This window comes from Lethenteron reissneri, chromosome 36 (genome assembly GCF_015708825.2).
Source record: "Lethenteron reissneri isolate LAM-NWPU_2019-01 chromosome 36, ASM1570882v1, whole genome shotgun sequence".
Lineage (NCBI taxonomy): Eukaryota > Metazoa > Chordata > Hyperoartia > Petromyzontiformes > Petromyzontidae > Lethenteron > Lethenteron reissneri.
The window spans coordinates 9,337,078-9,363,556 of record NC_083814.1 but is presented as its reverse complement, the minus strand read 5'-3'; the positions used below and the strand labels follow the sequence as shown (position 1 = coordinate 9,363,556).

Here is a 26,479-nt window from a genome sequence, read left to right as displayed (position 1 = left end):
TGGTGCTCGCCGCTGCCTCCCACTTTCGCTGCCTGCTGCCACCTTCTCTTTGCCAAGCCCGGCGCTACATACCTCAGGATGCAAGCGCACAACAGCAACATCATATCCACCACGTGCGATACCGCCGCGCACTTGCACGACACTACTCTGCGTTCACACGTGGACGTGGTTATAATTACCACCGGTTTGGTCAAGGAGGTGGCTACGCAGGAGGAGGTTGGACACATGCCCGGACTTTTATTCTGGTACGAGTTGCAGCTCGGCTCTTGCGGCTGAGGTACCTTGTGCTTGGTACAGCAGTCGGAGGAAGCTATACTGCCAAGCAGGTATGTGTGCACCTCAATTTGATACCGCTTGTGACTCACTCTTTAATTCTCTGCCCAATGGTGGGTTCTTGGCTCAAACTCCTATCTTCCAGTCTTGAGCCTCGTTATTTTCTTGTATTGCTCCTGTTCCTTCAAGTCATCAAACTGCTTAGTTCTCTTTCAACCTCTTGTTCTTTTTTTACAACATCCTTGCAGAACATCAAGCTTGTAAGATAATTTGCTCAGTAAACGTATTTTGTCTTTTCTTGTTTATTTCATGATAAGATGCATCTCTTCCTGAAACTGCTCTAGAACGTAATTTTTACTATCTAAATTATTTTATCTCTTTGGTCAGCAGAATTATGATTGTGGCTGCTGTCGTTTAATAAACTGTGAAGTGGTTTGTGGAATATTTTTTTACTTCATATTTTATTGTTATTTGGATAGGTCTCATGGGTTGTGTGTGGGTCTGAATAATGTTTCAGAAATATGAGGAATGGAAGGATATGCTGCCAGACTTGACAGAGTACTCATGGGTGATTCCAGAATTTGTTTGGGAACTGGACAAATACATCGACTTTGGTAAGCTTATCCACTTCTATATGCGCACATTTACCATATTCTTCCTGGGTGTGACATGACTACAGAGTAATCATTATGAGACTGACATATCATGTTTTTTCGTACTTTTTTCTAACCTCAGTCAATTGTGTTGGATTTGTAATACTGTATACATAAATGTGTTTGTAACAAGTATAACATATTGTTATATTTCACTAATATTTCTTAAGAAGAGAAACTCAAGGCAGAGCAGTATAGATTATGTTTATAATTTGTATAATCTTAAGAATATTTGAAAATATGTTTATAGTTGCTTTGGTGTGGAATTTACAAACCTTCAAACAGAAAAGTAAACGAATAAATGTTTGTGTATATCATCAAACTTATGCTCCAAATGATGTACATTTTAATTAAATACGATGAGAGTTTTGCTGCAAGATGTCTTTACACTGCCTCTCCACCCGTGGTTACTAATGTATTCGCTGTTTGTGGTCTGCTTACAGACAAGATTTCACAGAATCTGCCAGACAGGGAGGACCTGGCCAAGTTCCTGCCGAATCCTGACAAGGTGACAGAGTTCCTTCAGCGGCTACGCGACTCCTTGGCATCAGGTAATTCAGATAATATATATTAGCAGTGTGGATGCCTTGCTTGTGTGCCATGGTGGTGAGATGTTAACTACCTCGCCTGGTATGCAGGAGGTTTATGGTTCGATCCCAACACCTGCATATTTGGAGTTTGTATGTTCTCCCTGTGGTTTACGTAGATTTTTCTCCGGGTCCTCCGTTTTTTCCCTCCACATCGAGAGACATGCATTTAGAGTATTTGGCTGATTTAAATTTCCACGTGATTAGTCACTTCATTGAGCTATCATCTGTAGCCAGGTAGCTTCTGAAAAAGAGCTACAGTAAAACCTTGGATTGCGAGCATAATTCGTTCCGGAAATGTGTTTGTAATCCAAACACTCGTATTTCAAAGCACTCGTGTATCAGTTGTGATCACGTGACGCTCGACAGACAAAGCGTATACGCGTACTACTCGTATTGCAAGACCTTGCTCGTTTATCAAATTAATATTTATTAAAAAATGTGCTCGTCTTGTAAAACACTCGCAGACCAAGTTACTCGCAATCCAAGGATTTACTGTATATAGCTCAGTGGGCTTTAACTGATGAAATAAAAAAACATTGTTTAGTTTGGAAATGTACTATGGACTACATAGTAAGCCGCTGTCTGCGCTCCTTCCATTGAAGAGTAGCAAAACTACAGAATAATTCTCCTGAAGCCCTTTCGTAGCGAGCAGACCTCAATATTGGCATTTATTTCCTGAACATATTGCTATAAGCAGAAATAGAATTTACATGAAATCACAGCTGGTGAGTAAACAGTGCCTTGGCTGTATTATGATTTTGTCAAAAGTGCTTTTTACCCTCGAATTGACATCCAAGACCGTGCATTCACGTTGATTTGTAAATAACACTACCAGTGAATATCATTTAAATCAGGCTCACTTGGCCATTATTATTGAGAATCCTTGGTCTATGGCAGTCGAGTTGTGTGTGCGATTTATTGGTATGTAAGCAGTTTTTGCATTACACGTACATTCCGATGTACATTCCATCCGTACTTTTAGTTCAATTATTCAAGTTAGGAAGTATTTGTATTTTTTGCAGATACATTTTACAACGAAGGTTTTTATACGCGTTATAGCATTCCAATTGTACAGATACATTTCAATTTGATTAATCTTGCTAAATGCGCACCGTGAACATTTTTATTTTACAGCACATTGATGACCTTTTCATTTAATCCTGCTTTTCTGCACTGGTCATACAGATGCATTACACACTCGGCAACTGGTTTTGTTATTTTTTTTCATTGTTTGTTTTATTTCTGTTGTTGCTTTTGCTGGTTTTTGCAGGTGAGAGTTTGTTTAGAGATATCAAAGGAGCTGCAGGTCCACTTCACTTGTTAGGTGTGTAATGCTCTTCTCCCCTCTCTGATTGTTTTTCTTCAGCCCGCAGAGAGCAGCATAGGTTTTATGAACTACAGGCAAGCTGTGTGTCCCATTCATTTCTGCGTTGGCTACAGCTAGTTGAGTAAGCTGTGAATTTTGTTGCATTTTGAGTGTGCCGAGCTGTCGATTGATTGCGATGGGGTTATGTGGATATTCAATAGGTACACCTTCTCATCTCGACAAAACCACAATGAGAGGTTAGAGTGAGCCAGTCGTCGCATTCTGTGTGTTTATATCCTTTTCTGTGTGTTCCTAAGCTTATAAAATAACGAATATAATGTCAACTGTTTATATATATATGTACATTTAGAGCCCTTGTGTCACGTCACTGCCGGATGTAGGTCATGGGGGTTATTTTAACATCTTTTGCCACGCTGGTCAGTGCGAGTTGTTGAAGACAGGGAGCATTGACGTGGGAGCCAAATACAGTACCACAATGGGTTTGCTTGACTGCCGTCTGTTGACCTTAAAAACGGAGACTTCATTCGATAAGCGAATGTAAAAAAAAATACCTACACATTTTGGCCATATTGCCAGTGGCCTCATCGTTTGTGTGTAAGATCTACTTATGTATAAAATGTAATTTTGAATGATATCTATCAAAAGGCAGGCATCACCTCAATTGTAATGTCTTCACACATTTCCAACATCAATTCAGCTTCATAAGGTGTCCCTAGATCCACTAATCTCGCCTTGGCTGAATTAAAAAGGACAGTTCTTATACGCATGTTGGGCTTTGCAAACGGGGCTCGCGTACGCATTTGGTTGTGTTTCCCCACATTGGTTGTGCTTCTCCACATTTACCTTTTTTTTCAGATCCAGCTGCATCCACAAGCATGAATGCATCTGATGGGGGCCTGGGCTTCAGCACGCCCGCAGATGGGGAAAAGAAATACAAAAAGGTAGAGCATACTGCGGCATTTGCTTGGTTAGCTGAGTTTCACTCTTATATACTTGTTTTGCTTAAAATATCCTGACCCTTTCAGTGCCAATTTGGCTGTTGAACAAAATCTCATTCTTCAAAAGGAACCTCACACCGGCATTAAAATTATACTTTTGTTGACCTGTGTTAGTGTAAAGTTCCAGTTGAAGAGTATCCCAGTGATCTAAATTGTTGATTGTCTGGTATTGCAAATAATAATTATAATTCCTGTCAACTGTTTTTCCAATATTCTTGCATAAACTCAATTCACAAAGCATTGCAACCGATGCGTGTTTTATTTTTATTTATGTTTTTGCTCTTACAAAAAAATTCATTGCTTGGCCATTGTGTTATCATTTAAAATTCAGTATAAATAATAGCTTAGTTTAGTACGCATAAAATAAATAACTGTAATTTAGTTTATATTTTGTAAATATATGCTAGGTCTCCATTTAATAACAGGACTCGTCTATCTTTCTATAAATGTCAAATATACAAAACTAGCGCTTCCCAAGGGCAGTACTGTATGTGTTTCTGAATGACAAATACATGATATTAATTGGATAAGTGACTGCTACAATGTAAACTGATCCCACTCCATTTGGTATAAGGACTCACGCATGTGCAGGCGTATTCATTGTTTTATATGGTACCAGTAATTACAATAAAATGAAGTAGATATAGCATTGGGAGGTTTTAAAAACTCATTTCCATTCTCCTTTCTTCACATCCTGCCTGTAGTCTTTGCTGAAGTTGTCCTGTGCCCTTGCCCTGTTGTGTTAAAGCCACGTTCATGATTTTTCATTTTAGTTGCTTTTATTTGTATACTTATTTTTGTTACATTGTCTTATTAAAAACACTACATATTTTGTGGCTGGATAGCCTATTAGGATTCCAGCCACAAAGCCAGTGTGCACAATGGGTATTTCCCAGAGATTCCCAATCAATTCTGTGGACACAATCACCAATTTGCTCACTTTAAATACTCTTTGAGACCTGTTTGTCACAGCCTGAATCCACGATAACGAAAAAAAAAATACCTGCAAGGGACCGAGCAAAATGCTGTCCCCTCGTCATAACTCCCTCTAACCAGGTCTCCTCTGCAAAAAGATGGATGAAGCTCAAGGGGTATTGTCACTTCGCTAAAGAACAAAATAAATCACCGATAACATTATTTTTCCCATTGTTGCATGTCTGTCCTGTCTGTGTTGTGTCATTTCTCTGGCTTTGCCCATCAATTACTGCTACCCCGCCCCTGCCTACTTTCCCTAAACCCTCACCCAACCTCTCAACCTGCGTGCACATACCAATAAACCACTGGGGCGTGGCCCCTTCCTCTGGTCACCACTATCGGTGACCAGGGTCTCCTTGGAGAGCTCATCCTGATCCAGCAGCAGATCCAGCAGCACGAGGAGGAGGCCCGGCGCTCGGCGGCACAGACCTTCCCCACCACGCCCCAGTACAGGCCCAAGGTGTGCGTGCCAGCCAGCCACCTGTCGATGCCATGACCTGGCTTGACCTTGCTTGGCCTAGCTGGCCATCCAGGCAGCGTTGAACAATTGCCATGTCAGAGAATTGTTTTTTTACCCTTCCATCTGGCAACAAAACTGACACCTTTTTTACAAGGAGTCATGTTTGCATAGACCACAATACCTGCAAGCATAATGCAGACAAAAAAGATAACTCTGATAATGTATGCACTGTCCTTGAAGTTGATTGGTCCACACCTGAGTCAGCTTTCCTTAGAGCCTAGTCTCACATGGGTTGGACCAGGCTCTAAGGAAAGCTAGGCTCTAAGGAAAACATGATTCCTTGTAAAAAAGGTGTAAGTTTTGTTGCCAGATGGAAGGGTAAAAAACCAATTATCATATTTTTTACTGGCAAATGAGGTTCCAATGGTGTGAATTGCCATGCCAGTTTGTCAAAACATTACCTCGACAGGATAATGATGCCAATTGTTGATGATGCCAAGTTTACTTACCCAACAAAGCCCACAGTCTAAAGATTGTATTTAGGGAAAGTCCTGCATTGGGATGTTTGAACAGTTCCATTAATATGGGAGCAAATTTAAGTACCCTTAGAAAACCCATGTGTATAAGAGTGGATGATATTCAACACTGCCACCTCCAGGCCCAATCAATATCTCGCTTATAATTCCTGGCAAGACCTTGGTGGTCATCTATCCGAGTACTAATCCAGCTCAGTCCTGCATTCTCAGCGCATAATGAAAAAAATATTAATTATGACCTGTCCCACTTTAATTAGGGCATCTGCAAGTATGTAGTTTTTGTGCAGCTACTCAACGCCATTGCAATAATTGTAGGTAGCATGGTCTTAAAGTAGTGTATTTTTCAGTGTCTGTTTGCACGTTTAGGTTTTATCTGTATGATGAATACATGGGTTGGGATCACTTACATTATAAACCCTCATTGGTTTATGAAGTAGGGTGCTGAAGAGACTGATAACTATTCAAACATCAATATAACAGGATGTGTGTTCATGACAGTGGGAAGCGCTAGTGTAACTTACTGAAGTCCAACTCACGTTACATGAATGCTGATATGTTATGCAACCGATACTGAATTTTACAGCTTAACATATGGTATCAGTTAAAAATTTAAGAGTGAAATTCATAATGGTCAGTGATGCCACTACACCTCGCCATTGCTTCTGCTAATTATAAGTTGCTTTTTTATTATACAATTATGCCTATCGTAGCTACAGCCATTGTTTTCTTCACTGACTCGCTGATTGCCGAGTGGATCCCTGCAGTGATCTTGCTCCAACTCTTCCTATGCAGATCTCGGACAAGGACAGATCTGACCAACTGCAGGAGGAGCTGCTTAAGACTCAGGTAGCCAACACCGAGTATCACTGCAACAGATCCATCCCCTGATTATGAACGTAACCATGAATATGGATTGCTTCATCAAGGAAATAGAAGGGTCAACAAAGCACTTTAGAGTATGCTTTTGTAGGCTATGAATATTTTCAACTTACTCTGCCCAGCCAGTCATCGTGCTGTCAACACCTTGCATCTATTCAAGTCCAGACTCAAGACCTTCCTTTTTAACTTTGCCTGTGTCTAATTGCCTCTTGATATAAATATGCCCACTGATTCTGTATAGCATCTTTGATATGTTACGTAAATCAAAATTGTATTATTTGGTTTATTACAGTCAAATCTAAATTAACCGCAGTTCTGATTAAAACATTTTTTCCAGAAGTACGCATGTAACATTGTTTCATTATTATATGAGCAATCAGTTGGCAGCAGTGATAATTTTCAGTGTGCCACTTGTGCAGATGAAGTACCAGCGGATTCTGGAACAGCTTGAGAAGGAGAACAAGGAGTTGAGAAAGCAGCTTCTGCAGAAGGACGACAAGGGTATCCATCAGAGGAAGGTTAAGGTGATATATGCAGAGGAGTGGCCACATGCGAGGGACTTTGTTTACATCAATTTGAACAATGACCGCTGGCGTAGAATCGTGATCTTAACACTGCTCTGCTTTCTTTCTTCCCGATGAAACAGAAGTCGTTGATTGAAATGTACTCAGAAGTTCTGGACATACTTTCGGACTATGATGCCAACTACAACACACAGGATCAGTTGCCAAGGGTGAGACAATCTCAGATTATTTGTGAATACTGGCGTTGGTGAATTGTTTCGGAAAGTAAACACCTTCTTGAGATGTTGTCCAAAAGAATTCTGCATGAAACATGAACAACCACATCATTAGACCTCTTTTGCCAGTACCAAAATATAATAGGGTTTTTCCCCTTTTTTCTGGCAACAAAACTGAAACCTTTTTACAAGGATTCATGTCTGCATTAACCACAATATTTGCAGTCAAATGCAAACAAAAAACACACTGTGATTATTTGACTGCAAGTATTGTGGTTAATGCAGACATGAATCCTTGTAACAAGGTTTCAGAAGTTGTTGCCAGAAAAAAGGGGAAAAACCCTATTATTATTATTATGAACAACCACATTTCCCAACCACTGACTCCCAGGTTTATTGGGTCCCTACAAATGTGTTTTGTGGTTTTACATTTTCGTTTACACTAGCATTGCCCACGCATTTGCACGGGATAGATTGCCTGGATTGAGGTTGGGTGACGTGTGAATATGGACGGCTTATGGCTGTGCGATGCGGGTGACGTCATGGCACAAAAATGTGCGGGTGACGTCATCGCACAAAAATGTGCAGGTGACGTCATCGTGCAAATGTGCGGGTGACGCCATCGTGCAAATGTGCGGGTGACTGCACCACCACGAATGTACACTTGTGCGCCAGCCAGCCATAATGTAGTATGCACATTTTTTTTATTGAGTTTTACACAAACATGCTTAAACTTGTCCCAAGATTTCATGAATGATAATTCGTAGACAAAAAATAATTAGATTGAAAATGGCAAAGATGTACACTAATATATCACTATTTTATTGTGGTGACAAATTATGCATGGAACAAAAAGCAGCATTTCAAATAAACAGAACTTTAGCAGAAAGAATATTCCTTACAATGCATTGTTGGAAAAATGTATTAATTTGTTAAATTGTTGACAGGTGGTAGTAGTTGGAGACCAGAGCTCGGGTAAGACCAGCGTACTGGAAATGATCGCTCAAGCTCGCATATTTCCACGTGGCTCTGGAGAAATGATGACCCGTTCACCTGTCAAGGTACGTTGCTGCGCACTTCGAAACTGCGTTGTATGTATGTTGACATCTGTGCTAATAGAAGGTGCGGGGGAAGGCCAAACTAAACGCAAAAATCAGTTCAGAAATGCGTTTTCAATCGAGATTTAAAGGTGCATAGCTCCAGTGGCTTCCTAATATCAGAAGGAAGAGCGTTCCAGACGGCCGCAGAAGCGCATCTGAAAGCGCGCGATGCAGTGACCACCTTTGTTCGATGGCTAGCCAAAAAAGCAGCGAGTGGTTTAAATGCCACTCATTGAGTGTTTTGTTGTTTCCAGGTGACGCTCAGTGAAGGTCCGCATCACGTGGCGATTTTCAAGGACAGCTCGCGCGAGTTCGACCTGACCAAGGAAGACGACGTGAGTCTTTAGAAGCATCCGCTGACCGAGCTAGAGAAGCGTGTAATACACGTATAATCTCAGACAGCAAAGCTTGACTGTTTAAATGCCTTGCTTTTTTATTGCCTTCCTAGTGTGCGTGTGTTTTCCGCTTAAATGTTAACTGCTTATCCCTCTGACGCACACGCTCGTGTTGAAATCTTTCATTTTGTGTGATGTCTCATTTGCCGTCCAGCTCGCAGCTCTCCGCAAAGAAATCGAAATACGAATGAAGAAGAGCGTAAAGGAAGGGCACACCGTCAGCGCAGAGGCAAGGCTCAGTACTTTGCACGAGGCAACATCGCTGGAGCAAAGCATTGCACCGTTTGGATAGGCAAACACGATGCCTGGCGCCACGCACAACTATAATAACTCGGTTTTCTAGAGTGCAATTCCCACAATGCCTCAAAATGCTTTACATGAAATGCTAAATTTCGATTTAAAGCTTTCGTGACTGCAGGGATTCATCTTCTTGGTTCTTTCGGTAAAGTCACGTAGAAGGGAAGTAATAAAATAATAAAATATTTTAAAATAATAAAATATTTTAAAATATTAAAATATTTTATTACTTCCCTTCTACGTGACTTTACCGAAAGAACCAAGAAGATGAAATGCTAAGTTGTGGAGAAAGCCTGTACAAATGGGTGAGTTTTAGGACGTGATTTAAAAAGTGTAACGGATTCGCCAATGGAGCGTGGAAGGGAATTCCACAACGGTGGAGCCTGGCTGGAAAAGTCTATAGGAGACTGACTGTTTTCTTTCCCTTCTCTCTTATCCGCAGACGATATCTCTGAGTGTAAAAGGACCTGGTCTCCAGAGGATGGTGCTGGTGGATTTACCAGGTGTCATCAGTGTAAGTGTCTAGTTGGTAAAGTGTTATTTCTCAGTAGGTGACAATTTTTTCCCCTTAAAAATAGTTATCCTAATAAAAATCTATTCGTTTAAGTGTAGTAACTTACCACTTTTCAAAAAACTTAATTGTTTCCCTTGAACAGCTGATGTTGGCAGTGTTGTGTAGTGATTATACAGTAGTGTCTTAATTTTGACCATCTGGAATTGGATCAGATATCTTTTGAAGCTTATTTTGACTTCAAAACCAATTCTCTGCAACCACAATACGTTTGTGTAACAAAGTAAATGGGATATGTACAGTTTATCATGTTGGCAAATATCATTGGTTATTTGAAAGGACATATACATTGTTGGGGCAAAAATACTGATATTGGAAATTTTCAAGAGATTTTAAACAAATATCACTCAAAAAAGTTACATGAGAACCAATAATTGCGTGCTGATATTGCTTTGCTCAACACTTGGAAATGTTTATATTTCTGCAGACCATGACTTCCGGAATGGCTCCAGACACCAAAGATGCGATATTCGCGATGAGCAAAGGCTACATGCAGAATCCAAATGCAATCATCCTGTGTATACAAGGCAAGTTCAAACCCTGTCCCAATTCATAGCATCCATCCCAAAATCCCACAATATAATTTGTCCACGAGTGGAAAGAACAGATAAAAATAAAGTACCTAATTAGAACATTGGAACCACTGCTGCTAAGTAAATATTAGCAATGTACCAGTTTTTCGATTCAAATATTTTATTTCACTTAATGATACACGCATGTGTTTTTGAAACACTTATTTTATATTTGGCACAAGCTATGTGCAGCATTTACCTTTAGGTGTATGGCTCGAACAAGATAACATACGAGAAAGACGTTACAACTGATAGACGACAAACAAGCCCCAAAAAATACCGAATACAACACTGACGGCAAATCAAAATCAATAAAATTGTCTTGCATGTCTATGACTCTAGTCTAGAACACATCCTAAAGCCATCACTTTGGCCACTTTTGGGAGTGCATAATTTCAGCAGCATTTGTTTAATACAAGAAAACTTTGGACCTGTTTAGACATGTATTGTCTTGTCGGCAGTCAGGCTTGCTGGGTGAACTGCTATATGTTTATAGGCAATAACCCTTTGTGTGGATATGTGTCCTCATTTGACACAAATCTATGTAATGCATCACACAAAATTATCATTGGAGTCAATATTGTACATGTGGATACTGACAGCTATAATGCAGGGCAGTGATGTGTGCTTGTGCCAACACAGCGGGTAGGAGGGGATGTTTAAGTAACCCATGACCACTTTACAGACGGCTCTGTGGATGCGGAGAGAAGCATAGTGACCGACCTCGTGAGCAACATGGACCCGCAGGGCAGGAGGACAATCTTTGTCCTCACCAAAGTGGACCTGGCAGAAAAGAACCTGGCCAGCCCCAACAGAGTGAGTCAGAGCATGACTGCAGCTGCGTTTCGTCCAGTAAATGTAAAAAAATTAACACGAACCGGGCAACAGGCCACCCTCGCACTGTTTAATGCCACGCCTCCCGTGTAAATGCGTGTCCAAACATTGCCGTCAAGGCAACCTGTTGTGTGGGCATCAGTACAAGGAGAACATTTTCTGCAAGTCTTTGATGTTTGAGTTGTAATAATAATTGCTCTTTTGTAAATCCACTGCTGAATGGAGGCCTTTCCAGGTCGTCTTGGTTAGGGGGGTTGTTACATCACAATTATTCATGCTGGTGAGGGCACGGTTGGTGAAAGTTGAGATGATGACCTGGACTGTATCAGACACCAGTTGCCTTTGATGTTAGCCGTGGCCAGGAATCAAACTAAGGTTGTCTGGTTCATAGCACAGCACGCTAACCATTGCACCACCACTAATTCCCTAAGCTTGACTTGCTCATACCAATAGTAAAAAAAAGTGTCTATTTGTTTGTGTTTCTCTCTTGTGATGGTACTTTGATGGATGAACGTTGAGATTTATAAGTGCACGGGGTCTGTAAAAAGGTAGGCACTAATAAGGGGTTGAGAGGTATGTAATATGTGAAATAATATTTCTAGTCGGGTTCGTTATGTTTGCTCATGTGCAATGTGCATCTACTGACATGTTACATGCCAACCCTTACAGACATTGGCACGTGTATTTTTTTTCCCCCCACAAGTTTGAAACCCAAGTTACATTCCTCTACATGTGTCGTTTTTTTGGGAAATGGCATCCGCTGTACATTTTTTCCCCCCCACAGATCCAGCAAATCTTGGATGGAAAGCTCTTCCCAATGAAGGCCTTGGGTTACTTTGCAGTTGTTACCGGCAAAGGTAAGCGTGTTCACACTGGCAATTGCACACAAACAGCCAATATCATTGCACTCACGTGTAGTTATTAAAGCAACTTTGTGTTGATTTTTAACAAAAAAATCCACTTCATGTCTTTTGTATTTTTTTTTAGGAAATAGAGACGAAAGCATCGAATCAATCAAAGACTATGAAGAAGAGTTCTTCCAGAAGTCCAAACTCTGCAGGTGCTTAATAATGTTGTATTTTATTTAGGTAGAACATCATGCTTTTTAAATTATGCCTTCATTAAATTTCTAGTAATTGTAAGAGCAGTAGTTCTAGATAAGGGCATGTTTGTGTAACCTTAACCAAATGTTAAACAGTTGATTATCTGCTCTGGGGGACATTTATTGAAATAGAATGAATGCCATGGATGTATTTCATTAGGACTTGATTTAGATATAAGTACATGTGCAATATTGGTGTATCAGCAGAATGTATACCAGATGAATATATACCTTGGGGGGATAATCACAATATTTATTTGGGAATTTAAAATACGTAAATAAATGTATTAAATGTGATTACACAATTGAGACAATCACTCGATTCGCATGTAAAAGTAGGTGACGTCAAACCTTGTCCAAATGATTCCCCGTATGATTTATGCAAGTAAAAAATGCGTGTACAAACCTTCCTTTAACCTTGCTCGGCTCTGCGGTATGTTAGCCTATTAAGTATGTTGTCATTCTGTCCATGATCTTCATGGACAATTTGTATATGCGTGCAATAATAGGCTCATGGAACTGTTGCTGTTCAGTCGTATATATCATCTTTGGCAATGGACGCATGAATGACACATGCTCACAATCCTCTGCAACAACTGGGGTTGCCGTGGTGGATAGATGTTAACTACCTCGCCTGGCGTGCAGGAGGTCGCGGTTTCGATCCTGACCCTGATGCTTGTATATTTAAAGTTTGCATGTTCTCCCTGTGGCCAGGTAGATTTTTCTCCGGGTCCGGTTTTTCATTCCACATTTAGAAACATCCCTTTTAGAGTATTTGGCTGCTATAAATTTCCACGTGATAAGCTACTTCGTTGAGCTGTCATTAGTGGCCAGGTCGTTTCTGAAAAAGAGCTGTATAGCTCTGGGCCTTACATGGTAAAATTAAAAGTTTAGTTTGGTTTAACTATAGACAGTATATGGACATATATCATCATTGCATGGAATTTTCTATTTTTATGTTTTGAGCATTCATATGATGGTGCTTTCAGTTGCAGCTTTTGTGCCATTAAAGGCGTTACGTGTTTTAAGCAAAAAATAAAATGTACTCGACTTGTGTTTGCGTACTCGCCCTGCGACGTTGCTCGACGCAGGTCGGGGATGCTCAAGGCGCATCAGGTTACGACGAAAAACCTGAGCCTGGCTGTGTCCGACTGCTTCTGGAAGATGGTGCGCGAGTCTGTGGAGCAGCAGGCAGACGCATTCAAAGGTTAGCGTTGCAATCGATCAACGCCGATACGCTCCGATGCTTGACCACCTAAATGTGAAATAATTGCAGTTGTCGCTCTGCGTCTACATCAGCCGTACGAAAGAAAGAAGAACGCCGCGAGCAGTTGCACCCTTGTTTTGTCCTCCAGTCCAAAATGAAACGAAGGCGCATCGCATCATGAGATGAAGTAGTCATCCATGTCTTTAGCAGAGCAGTGCAACGCTTAGTGTTAGGAGAACAGTCGAAAGAAGCAGATATCGCAGACCTCCACACAGTATGGGGGGGTATCCCTTTCCCAGTCGTTGGTGACCAGGCTGCAACCGTCAAATCGCTTGACTCGAGAATTCGGTTTAATTTTTGCAAGCTGTTGTCTGAATTCAAAACCCAGGGTCTCAACGGTGCCTTCAGCGCTCTGCTCTCTGTGTCACTAACACATCAAAGTGAGGTCTTAGTAAAGTGTCGTTTCAGTCGTGCTTTTGTGCGTTTTAAATTGATAATTGATTGCTGTTGCTGCTTGCAAAGTATTGAGTAGGGAAACGTTTGTGTGGGATGCAGCTACGAGATTTAACCTGGAGACCGAATGGAAAAATAATTACCCAAGGTTGAGAGAGCTGGATCGGGTGAGTGCAACCCATCACACAATATACCTTTCTAGCATCCCATTACAACCTTGAGATGTGCATCTGTATGTATTCTAGATTAGAAGCTTCTAGATTTGAAGTTTTCGTGACTGCAAGGATTCATACTCTTAGGTTTTTTTCGGTCAAGTCACGTAGGTAAAAAATAATAATGAAATAAAAATCACGACGTTTCGGAAACAACACAAGTCTCCGTCTTCAGGTGGGACCGTCACAACCAAATTTACTGTATCAAGTGAAGAGAAATTCAGGAGACAAGCTCTTAAATACTGGTTCAGGGGAGGGGAGAGGAGCTTATCTAAGTGTGGCAGTCAGGCACTGGGGGGGAGTGGGCGGGGCTAGAAGGTGGAGGTGGGCGAGGCTAGAAGGGAAGGTACAGCTGATACACCTCGGCAATTCTAGATTTTAAGCTTTCGTGACTGCAAGGATTCATATTCTTAGGTTTTCTCGGTAAAGTCACGTAGGTAAAAAATTAAAATTAATAAAAGTAAAATAAAATAAAAATCACGACGTTTCGGAGGTTCCACCTGAAGACGGAAGCTTGTGTTGCCCCCGAAACGTCGTGATTTTTATTTTATTTTTATTTTACTTTTATTAATTTTTATTTTTTACCTACGTGACTTTACCGAAAAAACCTAAGAATACACCTCGGCAAGCTTATCTAAATGTGTGGCAGTCAGGGACTGGGACGGTGGGGGGGGGGGGAAGTATGTTTTTTCTCATTGTACGCAACATGCAGTCCAAAAATAAATGCATCACAAGACTATACAGCACAGCCACGAAAACTTACGTCGTGTTGTTTTGCTAAAATGTATATTACGTGTGTGGTCTAGAATGAACTCTTTGAAAAAGCCAAGAATGAGATTTTGGATGAAGTCATCAGCCTCTCACAGGTCACCCCCAAGCACTGGTAAGATGCAGTCATTCTCAAGCTGGGCAGAAAATCATGTTGAATAAATATGGCCATGTTATATCTTGGCAGTGCTAAGAAAACAACCTAATTAATTTGGATATGTGACGCCAAATTTCCATGTCTGTCCGCCTTCATGCATTTGATTAATTATTACGTGCATCTTAACGACACTATGACCAAATAAAACAGTTAGTTTTGGCCAATTCCCTTCATGACGAATTCTCACAATAATAACTCTTTGTTTCATGTGGTTTATTCGAAAATTGCTCCTCGTTGGACGATTACGACACCCCAATTATTTAACATGTGCACTACGGCATGTGCACTACCATGTAGATGATGATGGTGATTAGGCATGTAAAGTTTCACAGCGCCAGTAGTTTGAGAAAGTGTCAACGGGTTCTGCTCGTGTTTCCGTTCAAGAATCAATTCTACTTCGTGTTATTTGGACCTCATTGCTTCAAAATGTGTCGTCTCATTCGTAGAGTTCTGTTCTCGCCATTGGTTTAAATTTGACATTGACACAGTTTTCATGAATGCAAAATTATCAATAAATACATGCGTGCTTTTGTACGTATCATTAGATCAAGAATCAATTACGAATGATAAATTGTTCCATGTATAATCATGAAAACAGTGGTAGTTTATAACCAAACTACCCAAATGCATCAGATCTCAGAAGCTAAGCATGGTTGAACCTGGATAGTGATGTTGGCTTCTGCGGGGCTGCATTGTCAGCAGAGGCCAGTACAACAACATCAATTGTAATGTACGATGCTCGATCTATGCTGCCTTCGCCAACCCACACTGACCAATGTGGTGAAGGCAAACAACCGTCATTGATCCTCATGGCATGGAAACGCTCTCATCGAGCAGTGGATTGATGACGAGAATGACGGAGGTGACGACGAATTGCTCTTGCTTTGACCCTGCAGGGAGGACATCCTGCAGAAGAAGCTGTGGGAGCGAGTGTCGACGCACGTCATTGAGAACATCTACCTCCCCGCTGCACAGTCGACCGACTCGGGCACTTTCAACACGACGGTGGACATCAGGCTCAAGCAGTGGGCCGAGAAGCAGCTGCCCAACAAGGCCATCGAGGTGACTATAGCTGCTCCAAGCTCATATTCTTGGTTCTTTTTCGGTAAAGTCACGTAGAAGGGAAACAATAAAATAATAAAAATATAAAAAATTTAATTATCACGACATTTCGACTGCAACACTGTTGTGTGAAATCCACAGCAAGAAAATTTGAAAAAGTGAGAATTTTTGTGGTTTTATATTTTTATTATTTTATTGTTTCCCTTCTATATGACTTTACCGAAATAACCAAGAATACGAATCCCTGCAGTCACGAAAGCTTTAAATCGAAATTGCTCCAAGCTCCTTTACCCAGAAGCGGAAAGAGCGTGGGGGCAGGAGGTGCCTTGGCCTCCCCCTGGTGGCCAAAGCTGCGAGTTGGGACCCCTTGACAGCCACAATGAGATGTTTTTCAACAACAGTAAAAAGGAACAAAAACTTATTTAAAACCCGGTTTACATTTATTTTTTATGAAAATTATTTAATTTACATTTCACTTTTTATTCTAATTTAATTGGAGCGGTAATGTTTGGCTTCTGCAAATTGCGCAAATCAGATATTGGGGTCCCATCGGACCGATTGCCGCACCCCCTGAGCTGATAATGTCGTTACGCCGCTGCCTTTACCACGTCTACTTTTTCTAGCTACAACCTACTTTTCATACATCTCAATGTGTATTAAAGCAGTTGGAGCCTTTCAGCTTTTTATTTATTTATCTCCCAGTAATTAGTAATTTCCTGAATCAACATCGTGTGATGAGACTGCGTAGCAGGTTGGAAACAGACAAGACTAATAAACCACACAAAAGGTAATTTTCGAGTTGGAAAAAGTCGCAATCGTGACTGCTACCATCGGTCCTTCCGTCATGCTGAGCATGCCACATTACATCGCCACACCGTGTATAATGTACACGGCCTTTCATTTTAGACTGCCACTTCAGAGTAAAAATTCTTGCCACGTTTCTCTCGACAGCAGCGGGACAACAAGAGCCGTTGTATACTAGTTTAATACTTTTTGTTGCAGGCGTTATCATCGGCACAGTATCGCCATCATTGCCCAAGCGCTGCCTTATTAACGGGATAATTTGTCCGGCGTCGCTCTGCGATTCGGGCCTGCGACAACCGCGCGCGTGCCTTCCTGCACCCAGGTGGCGTGGGAGACGCTGCAGGAGGAGTTCTCCCGATTCATGGCCGACCAGAAGGAGCAGGAGGCGGACGACATCTTCGACAAGCTCAAGGAGGCGGTCAAGGACGAGGGCATCAAGCGGCACCACTGGAACGAGCAGGCCGAGGACAGCCTGGTACAGCGCACACAGGATTCATATTCTTAGGTTTTTTCGGTAAAGTCACGTAGGTAAAAAAATTAAATTAATCAAAGTAAAATAAAATAAAAATCACGACGTTTCGGAGGCAACACAAGCTTCCGTCGTGATTTTTATTTTATTTTAATTTTATTTTACTTTTATTAATTTAATTTTTTTACCTACGTGACTTTACCGAAAAAACCTAAGAATATAGCGCACACACTTTACCTCCCGGTGGTGATATTTCTTATATGAAGCCGACCGGCTTGTGGCGAGATGTTAATTACCTCGTCTGGTATGAAGGAGGTTGTGGGTTCGATCCCAACCCTGACACCTGTACATTTGAAGTTTGCGTGTCTCTGCCCGTGGTCGCGTGGATTTTTCTCCGGGTTCTCCGGTTTTTCCCTCCACGTTTAGAATCGATGTGCGTGAATGGTATTTGGCTGTTGTAAATTTCCACGTGATAAGCCACTTGGTTGAGCTGTCATTTGTGGCCAGGTCGTTTCTGAAACTGAACTAGAAGCTCAGTTGCAATTACCTGGTAAAATAAACATAGTTTAGTAGTAGTTTTAGAATATTCACTCTACCAATTCAAAACGATAGCCCAGCATGCGATACGAGCCCTGGTTCAAAATCGTTCAAAGGATAAGGTGTGTGCCACTGGGGAACGGTGTGTGTGGCGGGGGGCGGGGGCGCCATTGAATCTTAATGGGCTTCCCACTTTATTGTATAAACTGGTGAGTGGAAAGAGGCCGTGTGAGTTGATGACTGGCGAGTGGTGAATGTCCGACGAGAGTCAGGTGAGTGTTACGTCACCCTCTCTATTGAACGGAACGGCCCACGAGTATTATATACGTTCGTTTGACCGTCTGTCAGAGGACTCTTCACATGCTTTCACAAAAACAACAAAACCCTCGAAGCCAGCAATAATTAAACTTAGCACACACATTGCCTCTACCACTTCTCAGTCCTGTATAGGTCTTGAGCAATATTGGCTACGACTATATAAGAATGTGGGTTTTATCGTCATGTTAAAATGTGTGCTTAGCAGAACGAATTACAGGATGAATCAACTGCACGTTGTTGTCACTGGCAGCCTGATTTTGAAACGGATGGACAGTTTCCCTATTCCTTAGCACCATGCCCTCCTTGCCGCTCTCGTGTACTCCGCGTGTCCAGAGGGTGATCCAGCACAACGCGCTGGAGGACCGCTCCATCTCCGACAAGCAGCAGTGGGATGCTGCCATCAAGTTCATGGAGGACACGCTACAGGCCCGGCTGCGTGACAGTACGATAAACACACACGCACCCCTGTTATCACACGTTAAATTATTTCGAGCTGGTGGTCTGAAGATAATGCCGAGAGCTTTTCAAACGTGCGTGTATGTACGTACATTGAACTTCTTTCGCTTCGTACGTAGCCAACCGTACTAATCGCCGGTGCAGGGGAAGGATAACAAACTAAACATAAACATCAGTTCTAAATAAATGAATTTTCAATCTAGATTTGAAAGTGCATAGCTCCAGTGGCTTCCTAATTATAGAGTAATGCATACGATGCACATCTTTGAGTGTTGTTAAATCTACACACACTATACAAAGACTCACCGTATGGCCATACAGGCTGTTGGGACAAGTGCTGTTAGCAAATAACTATTAATGATGGGGTGAGGTGGTCCGTACCATGGCCCAGCCACCTTTATATTCACACACAGCACCAATGACTCATTTAAATCTTAGTTGACCCAGGGAAAGCCCAGAATAATCTCACATGCCACCTTCCACTGATGTTGTCTATGCCCAGAAATCAAACCAGGGACGTTGCGTTTGTAACGGAATGCGTTAACTGCTGCGCCACTATTCCACACACACACACACAAATTGTATGCACTTCATCTTTTCTTATTTGATGCATCAACGTAGTCTGTCTATGCATGGTTTAAATTTTGTAATGATCAGTCTAGATGATCATTAAAGTCTATATTTGTTGACACACTACTGTTATGATGTATGTAGGATAGAGTATAATCAAATCTCTTTGGTTCTTTCGGTAAAGTCATGTAGGTAGAAAAAATAATAGATCACGACGTTTCCATCGCAACGCAAGCAATCGTCATCAGGCGCAAGCAATCTTCCGCCTGATGACTGATTGCTTGCATTGCGATCGAAACGCCGTGATCTATTATTTTTTCTACCTACGTGACTTTACCGAAAGAACCAAATAGTATGGATTCCTGCAGTTACGAAAGCTTCAAATCAAGATTATAACCAAATCCTCACTACAATCTTCATGCTATGAAATGTTATGGGTGTGCAACATCCTCCAAATGAAAAGTGTATGCACTTTAGCAGGATCTATGCAGTTTTATTATATACCCCAACAATAACATTATTCTTCATTGTGCTTGTAAATATGTCCGTGTATTTTCCAGCTGATAATGTCATCAGGGACATGGTTGGCCCAGAGTGGAGGGAACGTTGGATTCAATGGACCAACCGCACCCCAGAGCAGGTCTTTACATTTTCACCGAAACACATCTCTTATACGTAGTTGCATAAATCGTGCGTTTTGCCTTTACCAAGGGTGCAAACATGTTCATGGTTGTGGCATATGAGTAAGAGAATGGACTTGGCACACCTTTTTAGAGCAGTGGCGTAGCGTGGTTGCCACAGACCCTGGTGCTAGGAAGGATGTGGGCCCTCTCCTATACAATTTCCCATCTTCGTAGCCTCGTACCTGGGTGTCTCTAACCTGTGGGTCCCGGTGCAGCTGCACCGTCTGCACAACTGATACCTACACCACTGCTTAAGAGATTCCAGAAATTGTAAATAAACAAGCCATAGGTCTTAGTGGGTTGTCCACACAAACGAGCGTTGTGTGGTGTTTCTCTCCTGTCTACAGCTCTTCGACTGTGGTTGAAATTCCAAATTGGTATGGCAGGGAAGAGTCCATACTTATGTAATGTGAGGTTACACCTGGGCTATCGTGATAGGCTCTGCCGGCCTCAGCCCGCAGCCAATGGGGTGTCGAGCCAGGGGCGTAGCCCTGGAGCCAGACTGTATCTTCGAGAATGTTCCAGGGGTGTGGCTGAGGATTGGCTACGTGGTATCACGTGGGCCAGGTATTATAAGGGGTGGAGAAAGACAACACGAGGTCAGTGTGCGGAGGAACTAAGGGGGAAGCCACGCTGGTGCCGTGGTCCCGCTCCAGCCACGTGGCGGGCGGCCGCGGCAGTCTCTCTCACGCTGTCAGCCAGCAGCGTGAGGGAGCGGAGAGAGAGGTGAGGGAACCGAGTGTGTGAAGGCGGTGGAAGGCTGTGAACGGGAGAAACGAATAAACAACTCTGAAGTCAAGACGTCGTCTGAACAGAATTTATTACACTTACGACCACTGTTGACTTCTGACAATGTCCTAATTATTTGTTTTGCATCAACCCTGGAGCCATTAATGGCTGTTTCAGTGCCTGACTAATATACACTCACAGCTTTCAGATTGCAAGCCACATTGCCTTACCTTGGTTGGTAAATGAAAAAAATGATATCATTTATTGCAGTTTTGTGAAATATACATGGAATGGTGGCCTCCATTTTTGGCAGGTGATGATGCATCGATTCTTTGATTCAATTGGGCCCTTACACTCACAATACATGCATCAACATTTTGGAGCAAACAACGCTGTGTCGAAATGAGACGAAAGAAAACAGTACAAACGAGACTGTAAAAACGAGTCAATATGGAATATATTCTTGAATGAAATCACAACCTTGAATCATGACAATCCTGGAATCACTGTAAAAGGGACAGCTCGATCAATACATGACGAATATTTGTAGAGAATACAGCAATTTAAAAACGTCCTAAACATTGCGAATAATTATCTTTTAACCCTTTGGCCCCATTACCCCCCCCCCCCCCCGCCCATGGCTACAGAGCGTCCGGAACGAGACAAAGTCGGAGCTGGAGCGGCTGCTGAAGGTGGATGGCGAGCACACGGCGTACCTGGCCAGCGATGAGATCACCACCGTGCGCAAGAACCTGGAGTCCCGCGGCGTGGAGGTGGACGCTGGCTTGGTACGCCCCCCCTATTTAACCAATTGAAGATGCGCACACGACACACGACATACTGACAGGGTTCCCAGTTGATCTCTCGTTCAAAACATGAAAGAATTAGCACACAGAGTGAGTTACACATGTATACACGTAGAGCCATATTGTAAAACCGCTGCTGGTTGAGGGTCTTCCTGCTTCGCACGCGTCTTGGGGGTTATTTCACCAGCCTTCACCATGCTGGTCAGTGTGGATTGGATGATTGTCAAGGCCAGATACATTTGAGCATAGTACACTGTAAACATGGATTTCGCCGTATTACCATCTGCTGATAACATAGGAGCCTACAACATCAGCTTTGTGCATGGTGGTTGCCCATCCAAGCGCGACCTTGCCTGGTATACAGGAGGTCATGGGTTCGATCCTGACCCTACGCCTGTTGTGTGGATTTTTCTCCATGTCCTGCAGTTTTTCCCCTCCACATTTAGAATCAACATGCATTTAGAGTGAGAATAGGTTTTCTCCTTTTTTCTGGAAACAAAACAGGTGTTATGTTAAAACACCAAACTGAAACCTTTTTACAAGGAATCATGTCTGCATTAACCACAAGACTTGTGGTCGGAATTCAAACAAAAACTTACTCTGATCATATATGTTGTGGCTTTATAATGGCACGAGAGGGCAGAGCTGTGAACCAATCGGTTTCAAGGACAATGCATATTTTTTCAGAGTACGTTTTTTGTTTGCATTCTGACCACAAGTCTTGTGGTGAATGCAGACATGATTCCTTGTTAAAGGTCTCAGTTCGGTGTTTTAACATAACACCTGTTTTGTTCACGGAAATAAGGGGAAAACCTATTCTCATATTGTGGTACTGGCAAAGGAGGTCCCATGATGCATTTAGAGTATTTGACTGCTATACATTTCCACATTGTGATAAGCCACTTCGTTGAGCTATCGTTTGTGGTCCGGTCACTTCTGAAAAAGAGTTATATAGCTTAGTGGGCCTTACCTGGTAATATAAAAAATAGTTTAGTTTACATCTGCTTAGAGACTGGGCACAATCCGGGTGATTTGGTCATACATTCGTGTAATTGAGTTAGGTAGCTTTAATACTCCAACCATCTGAAATGCATTCATTCTTTTTTTTAATCCTGAAAATGATTGCACCCTTAACCGTTCGTTGTGATGTATCATTGAAATCGTCACACTGTGTTGTGTTCATATCGTTGTGCGTCAGATCAAAGACACGTGGCACCAGGTTTACAGACGCAGCTTCCTCAAAAAAGCCCTGGACCACTGCAATCTGTGCCGGCGAGGATTCTACTACTACCAGAAGAACTTCGTGGACTCGGAGGCAAGCGCCACACTTAACGTTCATTAGCCCTGTTTCTCTAGAGAAGAGCTTCCCATGTTCCAGTCCTCACGAGCCAACACGGTACGCCTTTTCGTAATCGCCACTCTCATTCGGTCAACTACAGATGAGGTTGTTGCACGCTGCTCCAGCCTGATGATTGGCAAACACTTGTGATGTGACGTAGCTAGCGGCCGATTCCAGTACAAGACGCCGTGCGTGAGTGTCTCGTGTGAAGTGGAGCGCGGCGATTCAAGTTAAGACGCGCACTCTGGGTCATGCGGGCTATGTTTAGCTATCTTCACGCGCGTGCAGTGTGTAACAGCTTAATTTGTCTTCTTGGTTCTTTCGGTAAAGTCACGTAGAAGGGAAATAATAAAATAATGAAAATAAAACATGAAATTATTCTCACGACGTTTCGGCCACAACGCAAGCAGCTGTCCTCAGGTGAAGAACAGGTCTGTCGGGAAGACAGCGTCTGAAGACAGACCTGTTCTTCACCTGAGGACGGCTGCTTGCGTTGTGGCCGAAACGTCGTGAGAATTGTTTAATTCTGTTATATTTTTATTATTTTATTATTTCCCTTCTACGTGACTTTACCGAAAGAACCAAGAAGATCAATCCCTGCAGTCACGAAAGCTTTAAATCGAAGCTTAATTTGTATTTGGACGGAGAACGTGCGTAAACATGGACAGGCGGAGTGCGATGGGGTCGCGAGAATCGGTGGTTGGTAAACTCTGCCGCTGGAGCCTGACATTACCGTTTTCCCATCTTCGCGTCACACGTTAAATGAAAGGATCGCAATGCAGATGTCGTTTGCATGTTCGGGTGTTATGACTTTGCAAGCCCATGGGCTGTGCAGCGATTGAACCCTCGGCTGTGCCCTGTGCGCCCTGTAGTTGGAGTGCAACGACGTCGTGCTGTTCTGGAGGATCCAGCGCATGCTGTCAATCACGGCCAACACACTAAGGCAGCAGCTCACCAACACTGAAGGTCAGCGGCACGGGATCAGGCTTGGTACTGGAGGGAATAGAAACACAATTGAACCACTGTGTTTCGAGAATGAATGGAAAACGTCCGGGATGACATACACCTGGGGGAGATTGAGTATTTGGCTGTTATAAATTTCCACACGTGGTAAGCCAGTTTAACACGTAGGCTTTTGCGACCAATGTTATTCATAATCAACGTTTTTGGGTTTAGATCGCGTTATTTATAAATGTGTCGTAACCCTCCACCACCCGACACGGCCAATCAGTAAAAAAGTGTCACGTTGACAAAAGACAAATAGTTCACTGCTTTAGCCCACCGGTGTGTTGAAGCCACAACATTTACAATTTGAGTACGACGTTTCGCTGGTAATTGCATCCAGCATCATCGGGCAATTCACCATTCTGGCGAATTGCCCAATCATCGGGCAATTCACCAGCATCATCGGGCAATTCACCATTCTGGCGAATTGCCCGATGATGCTGGATGCAATTACCAGCGAAACGTCGTACTCAAATTGTAAATGTTGTGGCTTCAACACACCGGTGGGCTAAAGCAGTGAACTATTTGTCTTTTGTCAACGTGACACTTTTTTACTGATTGGCCGTGTCGGGTGGTGGAGGGTTACGACACATTTATAAATAACGCGATCTAAACCCAAAAACGTTGATTATGACGTGATAAGCCACTTTGTTGAGCTAACGTTTGTGGCCAGGTCGTTTCTGAAAACGAGATAATAGCTCGTGGGCCTTTGCCTGGTAAAATAAAAAATAGTTTGGTTGAATAAAGTCAGTAACGTGTATAGGTGCTGAGTGAATTGTTGCATCGTGGGATTATCGGGGATGGTGGCGCCTTGGGGAGACGTGATGATTGATGATTAAACCTCCCGGAGCACTGCAGAAGAGAATTCTGGTTAGTGAAATAAACATACGTTCTGTACGTCCACTTTAATAAAAATGTTAAAAAAAATTCTCTCGGAATATTGACCTTTCAGACTTGTGTTAACAGCATGTGTTCAAGCATGCAAACTCTTGACCAGTTCAACCTTCTGGGTCTCATGAGCAGAGTCCGAAGTGTTGACTTGTGTGTGTTTAATTTCTCGCTTCAGCAGTCACCTGGACTCATTTGTTACATTTTCATAGTGTAAGGGGTTTTAACAATTAAATGTGAAAAAGTGCCTTGTGTCAGCTAGATGTTTTTGGACGAAGCTGAGAAGAAATAGTTGAAATTGGCCAGCAGGGGGAGTTGTGTTAGATACGTGAGAGAAGCAGCAGAGGAGACAGAACCGCCTCTACTTGTGTAGAGATTGTAACTTAATATTTGTGCAGCTCGGAGGCTGGAGAAGAATGTGAAGGAGGTGCTGGAGGACTTTGCAGAAGACAACAGCAAGAAGATCAGGCTTCTGACTGGGCGTCGGGTTCAGTTGGCTGAGGAGCTCAGTGAGTTTCCCCATTGATGCTAAAGCACTCATTGTCACACACTGATAACCAATTGACCTTTTCACCATGACTGATGGTGATGTTGACATGGTGGTGGTGGTAATGATGATGGTGATGATGACATTGTTGGAGATGATGGTGATAATGAAATTGGTGGAGATGATGGTGATAATGACTTTGGTGTTGGTGGTGATGATGATGATGACATTGGTGGAGGTGATGTTGATAATTAAATTGGTGGAGATGATGGTGATAATGAAATTGGTGGTGGTGATGATGATGATGATGACATTGGTGGAGGTGATGGTGATAATGAAATTGGTGGAGATGATAGTGATAATGAAATTGGTGATGGTGGTGGTGATGATAATGATGACATTGGTGGAGGTGATGGTGATAATGAAATTGGTGGAGATGATGGTGATAATGACTTTGGTGGTGGTGATGATGATGATGATATTGGTGGAGGTGATGTTGATAATGATTTTGGTCTAAGTGATGGTGATGATGACATTGGCTATGATGAGCTGGCTTGGGCTGTCTGTGACGCTCGTTTCCGATGCAATTACAGAACGAGTACGAGAAATTCAAGAGAAGCTGGAGGCGTTCATCGAGGCTCTGCGCAATGAAAAATAATACCCCACGCGCAGTGAATCCTGTTCGGTTCGGGAAGCTTCTCGCTCGTGGCCCACCGTTGAGGGATCTGTGTCAGATGAAGATCAACACGGGTCAATCATGTTTCCCACCACTCCTTCGGGTAACTGCCCGACAGCTTCACTTCATTTTGTTGTCGTCTGTAACGCAGCCGATTCATATGTATATATGTGGCCCTTCCAAAAAAACATCTCCCCCCCCCTCCCTCCCTGTACCGTCCACCTCCCAACACATGCTCGCACACGTGTATGGACTCGCATCGTGAATGGCAATGAATTGGGGAGATGTAGCGATAGCACTGAGGACGGTGCATTCACAGAATGCACGCACGATAACCGCCCCGTCTCGGTAGATGTACCATACTTTGTGCAATAAAAGTGTTAATAAAGGTTAACGTCCTAAACGCTGCCTTCAGAGTTGATTGCACTTCCTTTGTGTTGCAGTTGCGAACAAGCACTTGTTGATTTTTTAAATAGCTACAAGGGTGATGACCTCATTTAGTTTCGACTGCAGCGTGTGCTGCTGTATTATCGCAGCTTTTGCTGCCATGAG

At 42.6% G+C, this 26,479-nt stretch overlaps 1 protein-coding gene across 4 annotated transcripts; it reads left to right on the top strand.

Moving 5' to 3' along the window:
* Nucleotides 1–26,479, top strand: OPA1 (OPA1 mitochondrial dynamin like GTPase). Of its 4 annotated transcripts, XM_061566050.1 has the most exons (29): nucleotides 1–326; nucleotides 791–887; nucleotides 1,370–1,477; nucleotides 2,787–2,840; nucleotides 3,699–3,784; nucleotides 5,166–5,276; nucleotides 6,605–6,658; nucleotides 7,111–7,215; nucleotides 7,338–7,424; nucleotides 8,378–8,491; nucleotides 8,785–8,865; nucleotides 9,080–9,154; nucleotides 9,665–9,736; nucleotides 10,221–10,320; nucleotides 11,051–11,181; nucleotides 11,984–12,056; nucleotides 12,187–12,259; nucleotides 13,393–13,508; nucleotides 14,064–14,128; nucleotides 14,980–15,056; nucleotides 15,995–16,160; nucleotides 17,287–17,439; nucleotides 18,622–18,730; nucleotides 19,875–19,954; nucleotides 21,374–21,514; nucleotides 22,731–22,847; nucleotides 23,744–23,837; nucleotides 25,163–25,273; nucleotides 25,845–26,479. In XM_061566050.1, exons 2-29 carry the CDS (start codon nucleotides 812–814, stop codon nucleotides 25,907–25,909), a joined length of 2,694 nt encoding a protein of 897 aa, XP_061422034.1. In that variant the 5' UTR covers nucleotides 1–326; nucleotides 791–811; the 3' UTR covers nucleotides 25,910–26,479. The 4 variants fall into 4 exon arrangements, with proteins under 4 accessions (XP_061422034.1, XP_061422031.1, XP_061422032.1 ...); XM_061566047.1 differs by lacking the exon at nucleotides 2,787–2,840 and having other exon boundaries at nucleotides 171–326; XM_061566048.1 differs by lacking the exon at nucleotides 5,166–5,276 and having other exon boundaries at nucleotides 171–326.

Excerpts from the sequence above, each read along its gene's own strand:
- OPA1 (XM_061566050.1), top strand. The coding sequence starts at position 812 with ATGCTGCCAGACTTGACAGAGTACTCATGGGTGATTCCAGAATTTGTT. Across the intron at positions 16,161-17,286 it reads TGCCCAACAAGGCCATCGAG|GTGGCGTGGGAGACGCTGCA; the intron begins GTGACTATAGCT and ends TCCTGCACCCAG. Across the intron at positions 19,955-21,373 it reads CCAACCGCACCCCAGAGCAG|AGCGTCCGGAACGAGACAAA; the intron begins GTCTTTACATTT and ends CCATGGCTACAG.